Source organism: Numenius arquata, chromosome 2 (assembly GCF_964106895.1).
Source record: "Numenius arquata chromosome 2, bNumArq3.hap1.1, whole genome shotgun sequence".
In the NCBI taxonomy this organism is placed as follows: domain Eukaryota; kingdom Metazoa; phylum Chordata; class Aves; order Charadriiformes; family Scolopacidae; genus Numenius; species Numenius arquata.
The window spans coordinates 65,408,442-65,429,899 of NC_133577.1; the positions used below are offsets into that span (position 1 = coordinate 65,408,442).

A 21,458-nucleotide genomic window follows, 5' to 3' on the forward strand; every position below is an offset into this window, starting at 1 on the left:
AGCTTTGTTTGACATAGTTGACAGGTCTCCTGTTTTGTTATGACTATTTACTTGAAAATTCTCCTTCCCATTTCACTTCAGCTTCACTCCACACCCTGCTCATCTTACTCTCTTCTACCGTACTCTATCCCTCTTTCCTTCATTATTCTATTTAGTTCTCCTTTCCAAAGTAAACCCACTTGCTTATGCTCAACAAATCTGCCTGTATAAACACAACTGCTTTAGTCACTCTGCTTTTGTCTCTTAGTCTTTCTCCTGGTCTGAAATCATAAAGTTTCCCAGTCCAACAATATCTATAAAAACTGATTGGCAAAATCTCATCTAGGAACTTATACACAAGATGAATCCTACTGTAAAATCTTAAAACCTAGTCATGATCCCCTGCTTCAACAAAATCTTTTGTAGCCTATCTGCTCACGTACATCTACATACACCTTTCCTAGTTGATATAATTTGGAAGTTTTCAAATCTTTGTCTATTGCGACTGGGCCTTTACAACAAGTATAGTAAAAGCATTCTTTTATCCAGGTATTTTTATTTTTGGAATGTATATATCTGTTTTTACCTCTTTAAGGCTTACATATGTTTTATTGTTATATGACTCACCACTTCAATTGCATTTGCCTGCAGCTTCAAAGAGCTGTTAATAGCAACCCCCCTCTATACATGCTGTTCTTGGCAAAAAAAGAGGTTATATACAGATACAAATTCCTAGATGCTAAAGCGATGTGAGCTGCTCAGTATCATCTCAACACAGACGGTCTGTAACTGCCCAGAACCCAGCTCTGGGTGTATACACGAATGTGTCTGTGTCTACATGATATAAACAGTGTTGATAGCAACTTTTTAAAAAAACCACACCAAAACCTCAAGACTATTTATGCTTGTTCTGAAATTAATTTTAAAAGCTGTTGCATATAAAAGAAAATGAAAACCAATATTATTCTTTTTCTGCCTCACTTTCATCTTTGAATCTAGGCAAAATCCTCCACGGTAACTGCTGGAGGGAAGAGTTGAAAGGGCATTTCCTTTGACAACCAACAGAGCTTTGCTACCCCAAACTAAATTAAAGCTAAGAATTTTCTCTGTATGGCCAATTATTAGGGTTGACATCCGCGTAGAAGAGCCCTGCCTCATAAGATCCATACAAACACGCAGACATTACATTCCTGTCTGTCCACACCATCTGTGCGTGTGGTCTGCAGACACAGGATTCCTGTCCATCTACACTGTCCCTGTGTTTGGTCCACAGAGGCAGGATTCCTGCCCGAGCAACAGCAGCACATGTGCAGTACAGAGTTGGACAGATGATTCCTGTCCATCTGCCCTGCTCCTGCACGCAGTACACAAGCAAGGGGAATCACAATAAACCAATACTTTATTTTTATCTTTTTCTTCCTGCAGAGGTTGATTTTTCATATTTAGTCTGCATCAGAGCTTAGGTAATAGTACTACCTGGAAAGACTGAAGAAACATTCAGGTTTTCTACTGTATTTGTGCCAAAATTATTCTTACCAAGGAAATAAGCTGTCTTCCTTTGCACAAAATTCACGGCACACAATATGCAGAGATGTGCCAGTTTGAATTTCTCTAAGGTGTCTGCATTTCAGACAGTATTCCCGTCGTTGCCTGCTCTATTCCTAATCTGTTGTCTTTCTGTGATTTACATTATATTATGCCATTACAATCCTTTTACTGCAAAGTCGTTAAACCTAGATAGGTGATGCCACACGTTAAAGAGCCCTGACAAAGCAGAGGAAGAAGCAGAGATGAATGAATAGAAGGACAGGGGCAACCTCAACTGATTGATTTGCAACTCGAAGACCTAGGAGGAAACAAAGAAGCCTTCTTATTTTTTAAGGCCTCTTTGTATCATAAAAAACATTGCTGGTTAACAGTGGAGGACTACCTCGTTTTGGTAATTGGAAAGGGGAGAAGAGAGGAGGAAGAGACATTAAGAAATCTTTTCATCATCTTATAGTGATGAAAAGGATAGAGATGGACAATAAAGAACTAGTTTTAGTCTGTGCTTCCCTACATCACCCAGTTAGTGGATCCTTCTTTTTCCAGTCCAGGAAAAGACATTGATATCTTGTCTGTCTCTTTGTGAGATAGGGAAGAGACTGGAAAGGCACATAAAATGAAGATCCGTATGTATAACTAAATGCATTTCCCCTTAAAAAAAACCCAAAACCCTAGAATGAGAAGGTACTGTACTTATTACTTCCACAGAGCAAATAAACCCATGCAGTCTTCCAAGTTTTAAATAACTTATGTATGTGTGTGTTCTTAAGGATCACTATATTCCTTTTATTATTTTTTTAACACCATTTATGTCAGCAGTTGGCAGAAGTTTGGGTTGCTAGCTATAATAAAGGAGGTGAAGCCAAGGTTATACCTACTAGTGTTTTGGAGAGGGAGGGCACACTGGTTTGGTATCAGAAATTACAGTTACGTTTCAGGTTAATGTGAGAAAGCTGGGAAGAGTAATTTCTTAAACTTTTAAAAGGATTAAGTGTGCTACAACAGCGAAATTAAGTGTTTAAAAAAGTTAAGTTTCCCTGTAAATAAAAATCCCACTGTAAAAACATGAGATACCTAGGTTATTCAGATCCTAAGGAGAACTTGACTGGAGTCAGCTGTTGAGAGCTCAATTTATTTGTTGTTTACTCAGCTACAGGAAATATTTGTATTCACACTAGGAAAGACAGGAATTGGTGGTAAACAGAAAGAAAGAGAACAAAGGACTAAGTTCTGTGACTAAAATTGTGCTCAAATAAAGAGAACAAAGCCTCTAATAAAATGGCTGCCCCTTAACCAGGGCTGTATTCAAGATAAAAGACCATTACTTCCTCCAGCCACCAGTACTGTGATCAGAGTTTAATATATATTTGGAGACTAAGGCTTTATGGAAGTGGAGAGAGTAATAGTCATGTATACTATAAACAATCTAAAATTGTGCAACATCTTATTGCAAGGGTAAATTTACTCATGTTTGAAACACGGTGCTTGCCTGCCTCATTGATCTTAGCAATATGATAAATGTTTGATTACAGCAAGTAAAATCAGATAGCAATCTTTCAATATCTGTGTTTGAGGCTTACTTTGCTTTTATGCACAATCTTGGACTAATCCCTCAAAACATGTCTTGGTACTGAAAAGATTAACCTCTGGAATCACATTTAAGGCAAAGAAGAGGAGACAGAAACCATTCCTTTATTTCGTGTTCAATACAGGTCTGCTCAGACACAGCAGAGCACAATAGCCCTAAAGATGATCTGTCAAAATCACTACCTCCTATTTGACAGCATCGTCTGCATTCAAGGGAGGGACTGGAAGTGGGATCTCCATCAGTATCAGCTTTCTCATCTTTATCTTTCAAAGTTGGCAGCTATTACCAGAATCCTCACAGCTTCCCAAGTTAGCAGCCAGCAGAAAAATCATCATCTCCCTACACACATTCACAAATGTCAAGTGGCAAAACCACTACCTTTAGGGAAAAAGCACACACCTTTTCTTTGATCGTGAATATTTTCTCATCTTAGAAAAGGGGTGTTGAGAACAGAATGTACTTATTAACTTATTCAGCAACAAAACATAAATAGTAATTTTTTTAAAGATGGATTCTTTAGAACACAACACCATGAATTTAACAGAACTTTAATTTCATAAATCTATGACTCTTTTTGATAAACTTGATATACTATTCTACCAATTTCCGCAACTTGGTATGTAAGTTAGCGAAGGGTTACTATCAAGAAACTAGTCCTAATTGACAGCATATATCTTAGATTTCCAACTACAACATGAAACTTCTCTTTTTCCCCTGCATTACCTATTCATTAGCCTGAGATATGGTGCACTGGACTAGCCTCAATGAGATTGATTCAAAAAGGGAAATTATTTTCAGAATTCTAAGGAACTTAATACAGTAGATGAGAAAAAAAAAAAATCTGTAGACTGAGAGGTCTTTTGGTGCATAAGCTCAAAAATAACTGAGAACACTGTTCATCAACAGCTCGCTATTCACTGAAACTGGAGTTCATTCTGTACAGTTAAGACTTAATTTTTCATTATCATTTTTTAAGATGGAGGGGATTAAAACTCTTTGTTGCAGACCATGTATTTTTTATTACTCAAGCAAAAAAAGCACTGATTATGTTATTCCCTTGATAACACAGTAAAATCCCAAACATGCAATCTATTCTATCATATAGATCATTAATTTTCATTACATATTTCTAGGTGCACAATTCTTTCCACCATTCCTCCTTCAAGTAAAGAACACATTACTGACATATTAAGTCATGCAACTGTTAATCTGTAGTCTACTTGAAACCTTCGACATATTTAGTTTATGAAATGAATCAGTCACCTCACATCTCTGACTTCACCTTCACCTTGCATGTTCTTGGAACACACCTCGCATCATGTATCACCTTACTAGTTACGGACCTTACATAAATTAAAACCAATACTAAAGCTGGTAAAATGCTTTTCAGCTGTCTGCCACTATCTTTTTACCGACTATCAATATGTGAATTGCTTTTTATATAAGACAGTGTTTAAAGTCACAGGTTCATTAGGCTTTTCATCCAAAAAGAATTAACCACAACTAAATTCTTGCTTTATAGCTTTAGTGTGAAACTGTTCAGCGTGTTATGTGTTCCCTGGAGAATAATGCTAAATGTAGGAACAGATAAGCATAATGTACCAAGTTAGCACATTCTGCATGGAGACGAGGTAAAAGGACTCTCTTGTCTTCTAGAAAATTGTCAGTGCGAGGTAAAACAGCCTAAATGAACAGGAATAATTAAGTATAGAAAAAGCTGCATCCAATCAATGACATATCAGTATGGATGGTTACACATTCATCTTGGAAAATCACTGTATTTTTACTGAGTTCAAAGAAGTCACTCAAACTCTTTCCCTATCTGAAATTTCAGTATAAAAATCCTGTTTCTTCACAAAAAAACTATATTCACAGATTTATCTCATCAAGATTATTTACATGGTTAAGTGGAATCCTCTCTATCACCAAAACTTCAGAGTTCTCTAAACAATGTGTCTAAATGGCAAGACTTAAATGTAATCATAAACTCACTGTATTTTCCGGTCAGCCTTCAAACACCATCAATTCAAATACCGAAAGAGTGATGCCAAACCAGGCCAGCCACAAGAACCAATTGTCGGAAGTCTCAAATATTTTACCCTTGAGACATATCCTGCCGCTGGACAACAAACAGGGAGTAGTCATGTATGGATTCTTCCCAACTACCCCACAAACTGTTAAGCAAAAGAAGATGTACCCATAATTTTATTTCTTGAATGAACAACTATTGGCAATCTTGAGCTCTTCTAAACCACTCTTTCTGAGCTTTTGCAGCTATTTCACAAACTCATCAGCTAACACAAACACTGTCAGAAACTGACGGAGAGTAACTGTTCCCAACATAACATTTGGAGCATAGAAGTCTCATAGAAATAAATACATAAATGCTCTGTTGGATATATGTATTAAAAAGACCTGTTCTAATATATTCTCTTTATTTAATTGGAAAACAGTGGTTTGTGCCACGGGAACTACAGAAAACCACCATATGGTACAACTGTGATGTGAAATCATAGAATCATAGAATGGTTAGAGTTGGAAGGGACCTTAAAGATCATTGAGTTCCAACACCCCTGCCATGGGCAGGGACACCTCCCACTAGACCAGGTTGCTCAAAGCCCCATCCAGCCTGGTCTTGAACACTTCCAGGGATGGGGCATCCACAATTTCTCTGGGCAACCTGTTCCAGTGCTTCACCACCCTCACAGTAAAGAATTTCTTTCTAGTATCTAATCTAAATCTCCTCTCTTTCAATTTAAAACCATTACCCCTCATGCTATGACTACATTCCCTGATAAAGAGTCCCCCCCCGGTAAAGAGTCCCTCCCAAATAATAATGACTATATATACATTGGACTAATGTCCAGAAATATTATTCACAGACTAAGGAATTATTATTTTTTAGGCCCAAAATTATATTTCCTAGTTCAGTCTTCCGGAGAAATCAAGCTCCCCCGGTGTTCTTAACTATTTAATACCACTAACAAACCTGGTCCTCCCAGTGTAGGCTTAACAATTTTAACTGATATCAAAGACCAGCAGGTTGGTTGTCAGTTACAGAAATGGGACACAGGGTGTCTCAACTGTTAACCTAGATTTGTCCAGCAATCCTGATTTTGTCAGGGACAATATTGCTTAAATAACTTGGTATGGAGTTCATAATCCTTGAATGAGAGATACTGTAAACGTGGCAGTAGATGCTGTCATCAGGTATCCAACTAATGCACATTTATTTGTGCAAAGTTTTAGTGCATTAAAAAGCTGTAAACTAGGATAGGAGAACCTTAATATAATCAATAAACGGAAGAATATTTCTAATTGACTGAAACAGGTTTTTGAGAACTGAGATCAAACTTGGGAAATATTAGTCCATAGAGTATTTTTTAAAATGTTATAAGTGTCTAGAAAGAAAGGGTAGCAAGTACTGTATTGTCATCTGAGTTCCAAAGTAACCTTATAAATTTTAAAGCTCAATCTCTCAGTGAGGCAAAGAACCTTCCCCTTCAAGCAAACCTACAAAGCCACCATTGCAATGCTCCAGAAATTACCATCTGAGACACAAGTGAAAGCACAAACAGAAAGCAGAGGTGGCTGTTTACAATGGGACCAACAGGCAGTTCCCTTGTCCGGCACCGTGACGCCAGCAACAGCAAGAAGCTCGCTTGAACATACCTTATTGTTTAGTAACAGAAGAAGCAGCGGGTAAAGGTAAAAGGAAGAGGGAGAGAGGAACAAGAATATGTGCAATGCCACAGGAAGATGAAATGCTGCCCCAGAAAAGACTGCTGACGCTGTGCTGAGTGCTGTTACTGTGGTAACCAATGATTAAAAATGATGGGAAAAAGGTCTGGAGCACATGGCAGGGAAAAGGTGCTTTCTTTTAATCTGTGAGGGCTTCTTGAGCTGTGCTTTGGGAAGCAGTGTTCAAGGGCATGACAAAGCCTCTCCTTCTGTGCTTGCTCGGCTGCTGTCAGGGTGCTGGGGTCTGCTCCTGGCAGAGATCCTCCCTTGACAGAAACAATTACTGAGGAGCAAAGCCTGGCAAAGCAAGCAGCGCTGTGATTGATAATCTGGGTGGATTACAGGCCTTCAACAAAAGCCATGATGCTTAAATTTGACAGCTGGCAATGCTTGATGAGAACCAATTAGTGGATATATATTCACTTCAGCCATAAGTTTCTTCTGTTTCTAGTCCAATAGCTTCCTGAGTAGGAAGTGCACAGAGTGATTTCTCCCACTTCTGCCTGCTCACACGTATGCCAGGTACACTGTCAGTACAGCTAAAAATATACTATAAAAAGGACATATTTTGGCATCTTTGTGTATTAAAGCCAGTAGATTCAAATTTTGTAAAGCCACATTTGACCCTACAGATCATAGCGGTAGAAGAACCTGAAAAAAGGTAACTTTACACTAACTCTACATACCACGCAGTGTGTAAATGAGGCTGCAACTGCACTATTTAGGTACCAAGTCCACTACAAGTGACAGTAGTTCTCAAAATGCTTCATTATTCCTTGAAAATTTCCTGGCAAAGTACATTTATCTGTCTGTTGCTGTTTCAAATAGGTTAACCAGGCATTGAGAAAATACCAGAATTCACAGAGTACCTTTTGTTCTGCCCAATATGTGCAGGAACATCTTACACGCAAGTCCCCTCCAAACTTGTCTGTCTTTTCTTACTTTTCTTATTACATAGCTTGTCTTCCCCCACTTTTGCATCCATTTCCACTCTTGCTAGTGCAAGTATGTGGGTACTGTGGTGAAGACATCAATATACAAAGATGGACCCAAGTGCCCTGAATCTCATCACTCATTTCAACATTTAACTTTTACTTTGTTTTTTCAGTCATAAAGAAGCCAACACCACTGCACTCAGACAACTAAAATACATCTTTCTGGACTTCGTAAGTCCCCTTCTGACAGTGGTTTGAGAGGTACCTCCACTCATTAAACTTCAGTGGGGACCATCACACTGCTGGGACCTCTCAGATGCTCTTAGAGTCGAGAAAAGTAGTTCTGTCACAGAAACAGCACTACATTTAGCAGTTACCTGCAGTTATTGTACCCATGTCACCCAAAGAATAAATTAATTTGCTAATAGGGTAAATCTCATCAGACATGGTTACAAATTGGGGCAGCTAAGGCAAAGCAAAGACTAACTGCATGCCCCACAGAAACTGTATTATTTCATCAGGCAGGGTGGTAATAAAAACTGCCAGGAGTGTGGTCATGCTGATACAGCTTCATGGCAGTCAGAGGAAAATGCTTGCCTGTCAGTCTCCTTTGACCTGTTTTACGTTCTCCTGTTACAAAGAGAAATGACTCCAACCAGTGGAACTTCACTTGGAAAAGTTCACAGCAGAGGAGTGTCAGGTGTCAGTGTGCAGGGTTTCCAGGGAACCAAGTAACAGTGGAAAACTAGCATATTTGGGGGGAGAAGCTATTCTGGAATCTAAAATTCTTTCCTTTTCCTCATGATCCCATCAACCACATTTACTTGAGAAATGAATCTTTGCAGTACTTTGGCCTCGTAAGGAAAGTCAGCCAAAATCTTTGCAGGGAAGAAGCACAAAGTAGCACAGAAAAAACAGCTTTGGGACTTGCATGGATAGATGAAATATATATTAAATATTGCATAAGTGCTAACTATTAATACTACTAGTCATCACCAAATAATTCCTCTCAATTTATGGGAATGGTAAATAACAGCCCCTCAACTGATGCTGGGAACGACATGTATTAAAGATAACTCTGGCAAGGAGGCTGACTCTATAACCCATAATTGCAATAGCATGAGGTTTCTTATCTCCCTTCACTAAAATAGAAAGGAGCTCTTTTCACTTAGTTGAGAATAAGAGAACAGCAAGACTGTATATAGGAAAAATAGGAAAGGCGAGGGACCAGATGAAATGAAAGTATTAAGGGAGAAAAAGTAGACATTACTGATGTACATTAGAATGAAGAGGAAGTTGAAGACAAAAGTTGATCTCAGTCAAAAGTCAAAGTCATCAAAAAATAAAGCCAAGAAGCTCAAAATGCTAATGCCTTTTCTGTATCAGTATTCACTGAAAACTGTACTTAAGTGACTACCGAAGTTTATTTGAATACTCAGAGAATATAATTTAAGATCAGAAAAGGAAAAGAACAAATGAGATGGTACTAAAAAATCAAATGTCTTCAAATTTTCTAGCTCTGACTATACCATACTAGGAAAGAGTTTATCTAATATAATGAAAGGTATTAATGGTTATTTTTGGGAGCCTGTGGGAACTGGTGAGGTTTTGGAAGACTCCATTAAGGTTTCTGACACTGTCTCACATGACCTGCTCATGAACAAGTTCAGCTAAGGAAAGGCCTCATTTTGAGCTTTGTCCAGTTTCAGATACCACACTTGGAGAAAGAAAAAGAAAAATCAAATAAAATCTAAGAAAGAACAATGGGGATGATCAGATATCCAGAAAAGACATGCGAAAACTGGACTGCCCAGTTTAGAAAAAAACCACAGAAGAGATACCATCATAAATGAAAAGGGCTGCTAAAAAGTGCAAAGAAATAGTCTTTTTTTTTTTTTTTTTTTTAATGCCCATAACAGATAGAAAAAGTAGTAATGAGCTTAAATTGCAGTAAGGGAGATTACAGATGCAAAGACATTATAAAGACAGATGAGCCTTAGAAAAAACTTTCCAAAACTGAAGGTTTCCTTCTCTAATAGCCTTGAAGAACAGGTCACATGTATAATTAGTTCTGCTTTGAAGTGAGATTAATTTTTTATTATTAAAATACAAAAATGTGGGTATAAAACTGTTTGGAGAATTATACTCCATAGTAGTTATCAACTGTTCACTAACAAAATGGGTGAATAAATCAAGTAGGTTACACAGAGCTCTGTCCTGAGCCCAGTACTACTCAATATTTTTCATTGTCAATCTGTGTGATAGAAGAAAATATATATTTTTGAAATATGTGGAGGAAGCTCAGCTGGGTGGTTCTGCAAGCAAGCTAAAATACAGGATGAAAACTCAACATGTTCTTAAAAGACTGAGGAACTAATCTGAAAATTACTTTCATATAAGAAAAGGCAGGATATTAAAAGCATACCCAGTATTAACCTAACCCGGAGTCACACCACTTAAAATGAAAACTTTGAGATCCCATCATTAATAACACTGAATCAAGCTAGTTCCTAGTAACGTCTGCTATAGTATACTATAAAAGAATTGGGAATAATTATGAAGCATTATATAAAAATACAAGTGAATGCAGTGATTTACAAACAATTGAACAATACTCCAAGCTCTCAGAAAACAGACACTGATACAATTCAGAGCCTCCTAAAAATTTCATCACTATTACTTAACATTTATGCCATAGTAATGCCTAGAGATGTCGGTCAAGTTGGGCCCCCACTGTGCTAGACACTGTACAAACACAGAAAATGACAATCTTTGCTCCAAACAGCTCCTAGTAGAAAACCCCAAACGTTTAGGACTCAAAGCCCACAGACAGGAAAACCTCAGCCCATTCAGATATGCCTTTCAGTTACAACTCAAAGCTACAGGGTAGTGCTTCGCCCTGCTACAATAAATATATCCTGATGGTTACAACTTCGCTTGACAAGGACAGGAATAAATGGCAAACAGGCTACTTCCTAACAGATGAGTGGTGGATGTGCTGCCACAAAGCAGGCCAAAGCTCCTTGGGTCTCCTTCAATTCCAGCATGACACACGTTGCAGGGGCTTCTGTGTGGCGTTTAATCCGAGCACGCTGACTGGCACTCGCCACGCTCCATCTGGACTTTGTTAAACAACCTTCAGCTCTGCTCTCTTGCATCAGCCCTGGCCCCCTCTGGTGAGGCAGCTTCCCAACCACTGCTCCTCCATGAGCTACTCACGGAGACAAAGTACTCTGGGAGGAAGTAAATTGGGACCACATTAGCTGGTGACCCTCGCCCTGCAATTGGCCTGCCTTTCCGATGATAGAGGAAATCCCTCATACAAACTGACAACCAATATGAAACAGGCAGCTCCATTTACTAGAAAGCCTGGTCAATGCCGAATGCCTCGTTAGGAAATGGTCTCTACATTGAGGCACATTCCTGCAATTCGGAGCCTAGAAACTCTAAATTAAAACAACATTGATGCCATATCCTCTTTCCAAAATGCTTCTCTTCATCCAAACTTTAATACACGTACTTAAAGAAATTAAAGAACCAAAATGTCTTTGGCAGGACTCTCTCCCTCCCTTTCACAGTAATACCCTCCCAGTGCGAGCAACCAGGAACGTGACACAGTGTTGGGAGGAGAAGGAGGAGAGTTAAAGCAACAAACAATTGCAGAATCCTCCAGAATCTGTACAATCTTTACTTGATGAATCTATGTGACTTCACCAATATTTTTAAATTAATAAAAATCACCTAAAATTGCAGGGCTGAAGAAGTTGGAACTTTTAAAAAAGAAGTAAAGTGAGGCTTATCAGTAGAATGAGTTTTTGTTTTGGGAGAAAGTTGTATCTTTCTGTACTCTAAGACAGGTCAATCAACAGTAGGTCAGCCTGCTAACAGTGGTAGCTATTGTAGCAACTCAATGGTAACCAGCACAAGCAAAGAAAAGGCATAATCTGAATCTTATCGTACACGCTTGGATCCATTCACACTTGCTATTGCAGCACACTCAGAAAACTGCTTTTCTAAAGCATTGTCTCTGTCAGAAGTTCTTTCCAGTTCATGGTGAGATTCAGAAATCAGGTCTAGGGTGCCTACCACAGCATGCGTAACTCTTCACACAAACCACCCCCTTCCGATATTGCTCAGCATTTCTATTTGCATCCTATGTACAGAGAAATGGGAGTCTTTTACTCAACTCTGCCTGCCAGCCAACTGAAAGAGCTGCTTTCCCACCACAAAGTCTAAGCATTTCCTAGAAATGGGATGGACTGAAATACCAAATACTTATCAGGGAGCTCAACAGCTCTGAAATGATGTTAAAGGCAGAAGGAAGGAATTACAGAGGTCAGGATCCCAGCTCTGAATCTCAAGGGCTGAATAAACTTTTTAGGCTCCAGAACTGCTTTTCAAAGTCTTCCAGAAGATCTTGATTAACTGGCATCACTTGCCTTTCTTAAACAGCTGTGTTCAATACATCTGCAAGTCTGAAAGATTTTTCATTTGCAATTTCTACTGTAAATTTAGGAATTACAGCTAAACTTTTAGGAAGTTCCTGAAATGCTATATAGTCCCGTGGAACTGCTAACACAGATGGACCTTTGTTCTCAATATATAGAAAAGGGTCCACGTAGAGAAAGCTTAAACTGATGAAGCAGCATAGTAGTTTTGTTGGAAGATATGAAGCTGGTGACCTGCAATAACTGAAGAGGACCACAATGGTCAAGTACACAGATTATTTGCAAAGCATGTGGAAAAATGAGATTCCCTTTGATTATATCAGTACTGAAGATCCCAAAAAACCTCATAGCCTTCTCTTCTGAGCCATCTCCTATTTCTGGAGCTGTCACAGTTGGTATGATTTGAATTGAGGACCTCAATGCAGAAAAAGTGCATACTAAAACTATTGGTACTGAAAAAATAAATGCAATGTCAGATCCTCTGCAACTTACAAAGGCAGTATTACTATCCCATGATAAGTAACTTAGTAAGTAGCTTTTCTTTCAATAGTACTGAAGGCTACACTCAAAAAAGGATAAAAGATGATACATTCTTAAGATGTAGGATAGGTTCTAGGGAGGATGTACCAAATCTCTGTTAGGTCAAATAAATACATGGCAGATGAGCTTTAAATATAATTTAGATTATATATATAAAAACATATATTCTGGCTCAGGGATTGGCGATGCGCTGGAGAATACCTTGCAGCCCCAGTATCTCTAATTTTACATTTGTATTTATACTACTTATATATGTCTTGTATTTATACTACTCCTAGCACAGATGTGTTGAGGAGATTACTTTCTGCTTTCTTCATTATTTTTTTTTAAATGACAATCTTAAAAAATCTTAAACAATTTTATAGCATCTTTATAGCTGATGGCAGGAACCAGAAACTTCAAAGGCATTTGGATATTCCAATGAATTTTTTGAAAAAGGACTATTGCTCCAAAATCAGCTCAGAATTGGTCTCACTTCGTATTAAGAACAATATGAAATTAATCTCCTCTGCAATTTTAGTTTATTTAGGAAATTAAGTATCTCACATCTATACCAAAAAGCACTTAGAACGGGAATCCTTAAGGGAAATGGCCATGCCTTTTTAGAAACAGCATATGATACCGTGTGACTTATCAGCACTAAAACCTAATGATATGAACCACAATGTTTAAAAAAATCACCTAACGGAAACCTAAGTCATTACAGATAATCAACCTTAATACATAAATTAAATATACACCAATTTTCAGTAGAAAAAAAAACCACAAAAAACTAAAGGTTGCTGCATCTACCCACAAAGGACAATCAGAAGGAAACTGGAAGTGCAAGGAGCATGAAAGCACTAGAATTTAAATTTAGGACAATGAGAACTGACAATAAAGTTCCAGTTTCTCTCGGAATGGGTATGAATGTATATTAAGGCTGCTACACCTACAGACAATTACATGAAGAAAATAAGTACTTCACATTGCTGTGACCACTTGTGAATCCTCTCCTACTAGGAGGTCATCTGGCTAACAAGTGAAACTAATTACAACTGTTGCTCAAAAGTAAATAAGAGAAGACTGCAAACTGTACTTCTTGCTCATTTTGAAGCTGGCATAACAATCCAAATTACTGTTCTTAAGTTAAACCTTAAATAATTGTTATCTTAAAAATACATGACCAGTAACCTACTTGTGTTTCCTAAGGAAGAACCAGAAAATCCCTTATCAGAAAGCAGACCTGGTTTTGCCTTACTGTCTTTGACAGGAACAGAAATCATCTGGTTGACAGATGAAATGTTGTACATAAAAATTTATGAAGATGGAAACGGTGGCACTGAAGAAGTTGACACTGGATTGGCAGCAACATATGCTCTATTACAGGCAATGCGGCAAGGGAATAACGCAGAAAAACCCACCAGAAGTGCTGAACTGAAAAATCTACGCAGATTTTTCAGATCCTAAATCTCTTATTACGAGGGATGCCTTTTTGCTTCTTCTGTTTTTGATTGGCAAAGTATTTTTCACATTGCATTCAATACTGAAACACAATATTAAATGCTTGAATGGAAACATGCTTTTCTGATTGTTATGCCAACACAAAAAGATCTTAGAAATGGGAGAGGCCAGAAATAGGAAAGGACCAATCTCCTCACAAACACAAGACCTCCCAAATTCCATTCTAGTAGCTGGCACTCATACGTTGATCCTGTCGCAGATGAGAAATCACAGTAGAGACTGTGTGGTGGAACACATTCATATTTGAGCTTTAGAGTAAGGAGAATTTTCTTCCATGTATGCTTCTTCCCTGACAAGGCAAATGCAGATCATCAAAAGAAGTATCCCTACACTTCCCCTAACCTGTGTTTATCTGTGCCTGTAGAAGATAATAACCAGTGTCCTTTTTATTCACAGTTTCCTATTCATTCTATCACACATTTACTACTCAGGCAGTAACACAAAGAAATTTCCCTCAGTGTGGAGACTTCTTCTTTCGCCACCACGTTTTACAGGCTTCGTGACCAGCAGCTAGTTTCGTATCATTATTTACACACTTTCTATCTCTACATACAAGAGGATTATACATGATTAGTTCCATAAATCAAGATAATAATCTCACACCAGATTATTAATCGGATTCTTTTCTAGACATTCTCTACTCACCTGCTGCTTGAGCTGCTGCACAAGACGGTCCTTCTCTCGTTTCAGTGCAGCCACTTCATCTTGGGTCTTCTTCTTAGAGGATGAGAGTTCCAGCAGAGCAATATTGGCATCTTTTTCACTAATGGCAGCAAGAAGGGCTTCTTGTCTGAAAAAAACCAACATATAAATACATTATTACCCTGCAAAACTTAGAGGAAGCCTCTACAAAGAGTTGAACATACCATAAATGCTGTGGCAGCTTGCAACTCCGAAGAGCAGTAATACATATGTTTTTGTTATACATCTGTCGGTGGAGCAGGAAGTCAAGACCCACCCGCCTCCCCCTAAATGACTGTTCTGATACCAAATTATTGCTTATAGAATAAGCAAAACATATAATAACATGTTATTATTCTGCACTCAACTTCGCAGTTTTTAATAACTACCGTTTATTATTACTGTGGTTGGACATTTTCATTCTTTATAATGTTCTAAACATTTCCAGAACAGATTTTTAGAATACATGCACAAATACTGGACTAATCATAAGACTTCTGTGTTAAATTATATTAGGTTATACTGCCTATTCATGCAGCTGTTTTAGAAGGAAGGTGGCATGTGACAAGTTTATTGAAATAACTTGAACAATACAGAGTATTCCCAGAAGGAAATGATGACACAGACACTTTTGTCACTTTTGTGCTACATGACAGATGTTGAAATAGATGCCTTCAAGGATGCTTGAGCTATTCTTTGACTTTTCTTATGAGTAACCAATATAATGAGCTTATTGGATGCATGTCCTGAGGAATTCAAGACAAAGGTAGGCCTGCCCTCATCACAAACCTTTTGTAGCCTCTCAAAAATGGTGCAAGCATCTTGAGGCTCGAGCAGTGTAATAGCTAGATACAGAAACACAACCTTGCCATACTCTTTCCCAATAGCCAAAAACCCCTCTTACAAATAGAGTTCAGAAACATTTTACAGATACTGAGAAGAGAGGAGACAAAGGCAATAGCCCTAATCATAAAACAGCATTTCTCAAGTGAACTCAAAGGATTGCTCTGTGTTAGGGAAAACAACTATTTCATTCCTTTGACCTTAATTCTCACCTTTAGCTGGTGTGGCCAAATCAGGATGTGCAACAGGACAGAAAAGAAAACTTTGGCCTTATTGCTTGGTAGGGCAATATTGCTTGTCCCACCTCTCATTACCTTGCAAAGAAGGAATAAAATGAGGTCCTGACCATTTGTGGCACTGTGACAGCTGGCATCATGCAGGAGTGATGATGAAAACCAAACTCTGAATACTACAGATCTCCTATCTACCTTTCATCTAAAAATTTAGTTGCAAATGCAGTTAAAGTAGTGAAAATTCCAAATTCTCAAATAATCAAAATTTTCACCCACTCTAGTTTATATTAAAAAAGCATATTAATATTGCTAATTTCAGCGAATAATTTTTTTAAAAATAAGCAAATGTGTTAAAACTATTCTGTTCATCATGCCAATAGCAATTATTATGCTAATAACATTGCCCTAACGCTTAGTCTTTTACTAAAGATGTAACAAAAGTTATAGAAGCTTAATGTAAAATATTAAGATTGCTTTTTATTATACCTATATGTTTCTGTTTGTTGTCAAGATCTTTTTAAATAAAGACCTATCTCAATCTGGTGACTTAGGATCACACTGGCAAACTGTTGATGGTACCAGTGACACTAAACCTGCTTTTTCTAATTCACCTGTTACCATTCCTTGAGCAGACTTTATTTGTAGTAAAATAGCTTTCTCTTTTTCTTCCCATATCTTTCTTTATTCTAAATAACTAACTTAATCTTAGTTAGGAATTTGTAATTGTGGCTAAACCAAAAATTATTGCTCCAAAAAGTATGTATTAAGCTCCATGTGAAAGAATACGTGACCAAGAAAATTTGACAAGAACAGGACAAATGGACAATGCTTTTATTCAATATTGATGTTTTGAACATATGCATCTAATATAATGGACTTTTAAAGTGACGGCTTGAAAAGGGAAAGGAGTGATACTACCAGAGTACAGAAATTTTTACCTGTTAGAATGCTGAAAACTTTACAAACTTTATGACCTTGGTGAGCATGAAAATATGTGTTTAATATTGTAATGTTTCTGAGGACTGAGAATGAAATAACTTCATCAGGTACATCAGTGCTTAGATCAAGGGTGAAGAGAGACGCATATCTAAATATGTAGGATGTAGTCAGATAGCTTGCATTGGCTGCAGCTCAGCTGGACAAAGAACTTACTGTCCTGGACACTTAGTAATCTCTTCTCCAATCTGTAAGAATAACTGCACATATATTTGCTCCTTGACCTTGTTCTAAAAAGTCTGAGCAATACTGTCTTGCCTCTTAAAAAAAGTCCTCAACACATTATTTTAACAGAATGGGATCAGGAAGCAACTACTGTGCAGTCCTGCTGATGGACCTGAGAAGATGGTAGCCTCTGAGAAGCAGCTCAGGGCTGCGATCTTTTAACCCAGCTTGGCAGGAGCCAGCCCAGCACTTTTGCCCAGAGTTATGTGAAAGGCACTCTGATTCCACAGCCCCAGAGCAGAAACTGCCAGGTTCTGAGGTTGTTTCTCATTGAGAGTTATATTTAAAAAGCTCTTGTTATTTTTTGCAGGTAGAAAAAAAATATACTGCTCTCACTTGAAAGGCGTGAAGTTTTGCTAAGGCAATGGGTGAAAATTGAGTCGCTGATGAGAATGTCCATGACTGCTTTCAGACGAGTGATAGCTGGGGATGGAAGAACATCTTTTTTCTTACACTTTACAGGTTTAGGTGAGAAAATAGTGATGATGTATGGCCTGGCTTCCTTCTGATCCCAGTCAGTGACTGAAATATTTTGCCAGTGAAAGCTTAAGACTTCTGTCATTGCACAGCAGAAGAAACTAGAGCATAAAAAATCCACTGCTAACATGCGATCTCTGTTCATCCCCTCAGTCACTCCAACGATTGCTAGAGCTTTGCTGAAGCTACCTATACACAGAAGTTTGCTGTTACCAGGATCTCAACTGAAGCCATATATTTTGTATCAATAATGTGAAAGAACCATGTAGCTCAAGAGGAAAAGGTGTGTTTCACCAGACAAAATTGTTCAGCATCTGACAGCAGAATGGACTTACACAATAGACTTTCCGTGGGTGGAATTTATCTCTGGATTTCTACAGGTGTTTCTTGTACATGCTAAGAGAGTAAGCTTGCTTTAAGCGGACTACCAGCATATCAAAAATCTGACAGATCCAGTTTAGAGAGCACTTGGATCCTGCCTAGATCATATCTAGAAAAACTAGCACCTTAAATTATCCCTTATCTTCCAAGACATGACACCACAGTGTTATGCAATTTTTTTAGACACTTTAGGATAATCGAAAGATACCCTAAATACATTTATTCTATGAAGAAATACAAATATCCTGATGACTTAATGGAGACAAAGAGTAGAAGAAAGGAAAAGGTGCACATCAGATTTCCAGTTGCAGTGTCAAGATTGTAGGTGTGGGAACGACTGATAATGGGAGCATTATTATTGCCACTTTGTTTCTGTTGCTTTTGCTTTATGGAAAAGTGTCCGACTTTGGATGTCTGCCTGAAACATGAAAAATATCAATAGAGTGAAGTGACAGAACATGATCCATGACCTCTGCTTTTTTCTAGCTATCGGTATCCTGGGAAAGACAGGCTGGCTTGGAGCTCTGGTCATTTTCACTTTCTTTAGAGTAATCTGTTTTGATTCTAAAGAAACACTTATTCTTTTAATAGTAATCCCACAATCCTTGCTGATGATTCAGGACCAGAGCCAAGAATATCTCTGTAACAGTATCTATATAGCCATTACTCTGGTATGGAAATTGGAGGTGCCTCAAATAGCATGGAAAGCATACCTTCTGAAATCAAATCCTTTGTCGCCCATCTCTACTTCTTACAAGAAAACTCCAGGACCAGGACAATGAGATGTGGATAGCAGCCCATTATTTATTTTTTGCTCAACAATCATTGCCACTATGCCTAGAAAAAACCATCCTACTGGCCAAACTTCGGTGCTATATCATGTGTGAGACCAGGGTGCTGGTCAAGAAGTGGGGTGAAAGGCATTGTGGCTTTCTGACTATTTTCTGGAACTGAAACAAGATGAAGTTTGAACCAAAGGAAGAAAAATATCCTGTAATGTGATATGTGCATTGTAGCTGCATTTTTGAATTCTGCAAGCTAAAAGGATACTGTTCCATATAGAAGTAGTGCAGGTGTCACTGCTGAAAGATGTCTGTAATGGAGTGCTACTGTTCCCAACAGAGCTTGGAATTGCTAAAATTATTCTAAAAGAGCTATTCAGAAAAAGTTTAATATCACCAAGCAAAAGACAAGGTTTGTGACTGAAAGAGCATCAAAAAACTGACTTATTCCCCTTTTTGAGAGCTATTATGCCCAGGGAGGGCAGAAGAACATGCTGTAAGACGGGTGAGGTGGCAAGGAGAAAATGAGCTGCTGTGTGAACGGTGCCAGTAGCACATGAACAAACCTATCTGTCAGGAGTGCCCAAGTCAGTCATACAGACCCATCTTCATTTTAGGCAACAGTCAGTGCTACAGGCTTAGCTCCTCCAGCAAAGTGAGTGTCTTCAGCTCACATCATCGGAAGTCTTGAAATGTCCTAACAGGCAGGAAAAGTGTGTACTTGCACAACCCAACATGGTTGATTTTTTAAAATGCTAGCTAATGCCAGAGTTACTACAGCTCACATAAACATAGCTCACATAAACATAGCTCACATAAACATAGCTCACATAAGTTAGTTTGGGTGTTTCAGATAGGGCTAGTAGTTATATGGCAGTAGAGCTGCCTCTGGAGTACTTCTGATTCATCCACAGTCTCCATTATGCTTACAGTTCAGCTGGGACTGAGAGTTCTTATAGCGGATGCCAAAGATGCAGCAATAATCAATGACTCCAGCTCTCAGATACAAACGATCCAGAGGACTGAAATGTCTCATGGAAGGAAGCAGTGGCTGCAGAGGTGCGAAACCACTGAAAATTGCCATGATTGAGTTCTTCTGATGCCAAATGTCGTTAGCTTTTGAAGCACTCCTGATGAGGTTGTCCTGTTGCATTTACTAGCCACCCTAATATTTTTGTCAATGCACAACAAAGAATAGTGTGCAAAGGCACATCTCCTTCAGACTTGGAATGGCAATGTCTGATTTTGGGAAGATAACTGGGCAAGATAGCAAGAATTTAAGTTGCAGCTTGGTTTTTGGTACCAGCCTTGAATCAAGGCAAAGCTTTAAGGATGTCTGTCAATCACAGAAACAGTCTTTTCTGAATGAAAGCTTAAAAATTACAACAATGTACTATTCTACTATTACACATTACTAATACTACAAACTGTAGAAGCCATTCAGCAAAGTGATATTTTCTAAATCTCTCTGTAGCAGAGAAAAGTGTTAGAGAGTTGTACACCATTTAACTTCAGATGCTGAACAACATTTTTCTGAGAGAATACTTCAGCTGCAGTGACTTTAGTAAAAATGGCAGGTGCCATCATCTCATACACATGCTTACAGAGGCCCTAGAAAAAGACATACACAGCACAGATAAGATTTCTTGTATGGGTTGGGCGAGGATAAATAAGCGATTTGGTAGTTTGAGTGACCAAGTATTTGAATGAACCTAGCAAATAAGGAACTACAGCTCATACAGATTCGGTTACCAAGTCCCATTAGCACCAAAACACCCCAGTGTAAAGTGTAGCCAAACCGTAACACATCTCCCTGGAGCACTGCAGACACCAGTTTTGTTTCATTCCTCTTTTTCCTCTTTGGTGAACCACAGCATATTTTTTCAAATGGGGACATGAGACTTTCTAACTACTCAGTAACCCTCAGCACTGCAGGACTAATATACACTATTCCTGGATAATAAGCTGTAGCAGGATAAGTCCAATAAGGAGTTATAAAAAAAAGTTCATCCACAACAGTAAAAATGTTTTATCTACCAGGGTAGCCAAGTTTGTCCTCTGGCTTACAAATCCTAATAGAATCAAGATGTCTTTAAATGGCTCTCTACATCAGCTGGTTTTAGGAGACTATGTAATTCCTTCACAGCTCCTTCCTCGTAAAGGAGAGGAATCCTTTTCGTAAAACATAGCAGAAAGTGAATTTTAAAAAGCAGTTTTGTACTTTGCAGCAGAGTTCTCAGGGTCATAAGGCTGGAATATTTATCAGCTGTATAATTAGAAAGAATAACAGGCTGCAAACAGTGTTGAATTAATGATGCTTCAAAACATAAAAACTATACATATTTATTAAAAGAATATGCTTACATATGTCCAAGAGAACACAAATTCCATATAGAAATGTTATAAATAGAATTATATACAACAACGTACTTCAAATTATGAGATTTCTTCCTATGTGAAGTATTTTGGAAAGTATGGATGAGATAATATAAAAGCAATATTGAGATCAGCAGCAGCTTTGATTTTAATGTAACTGAGGAACTTGGATAATTCCATCAGGC

The 21,458-nt window shown here is 38.1% G+C and overlaps 1 protein-coding gene across 1 annotated transcript in view; it reads right to left on the reverse strand.

Annotated features, from left to right (window-relative positions):
• The window catches only part of ERC1 (ELKS/RAB6-interacting/CAST family member 1), a 300,150-nt gene that overhangs the window by 38,143 nt on the left and 240,549 nt on the right, over positions 1–21,458 (reverse strand). Inside the window, exon 16 of the mRNA XM_074168034.1 lies at positions 14,925–15,069. Within this exon, the coding sequence (XP_074024135.1) occupies positions 14,925–15,069 (145 nt within the window). The remainder of the gene's footprint in view (positions 1–14,924; positions 15,070–21,458) is intronic.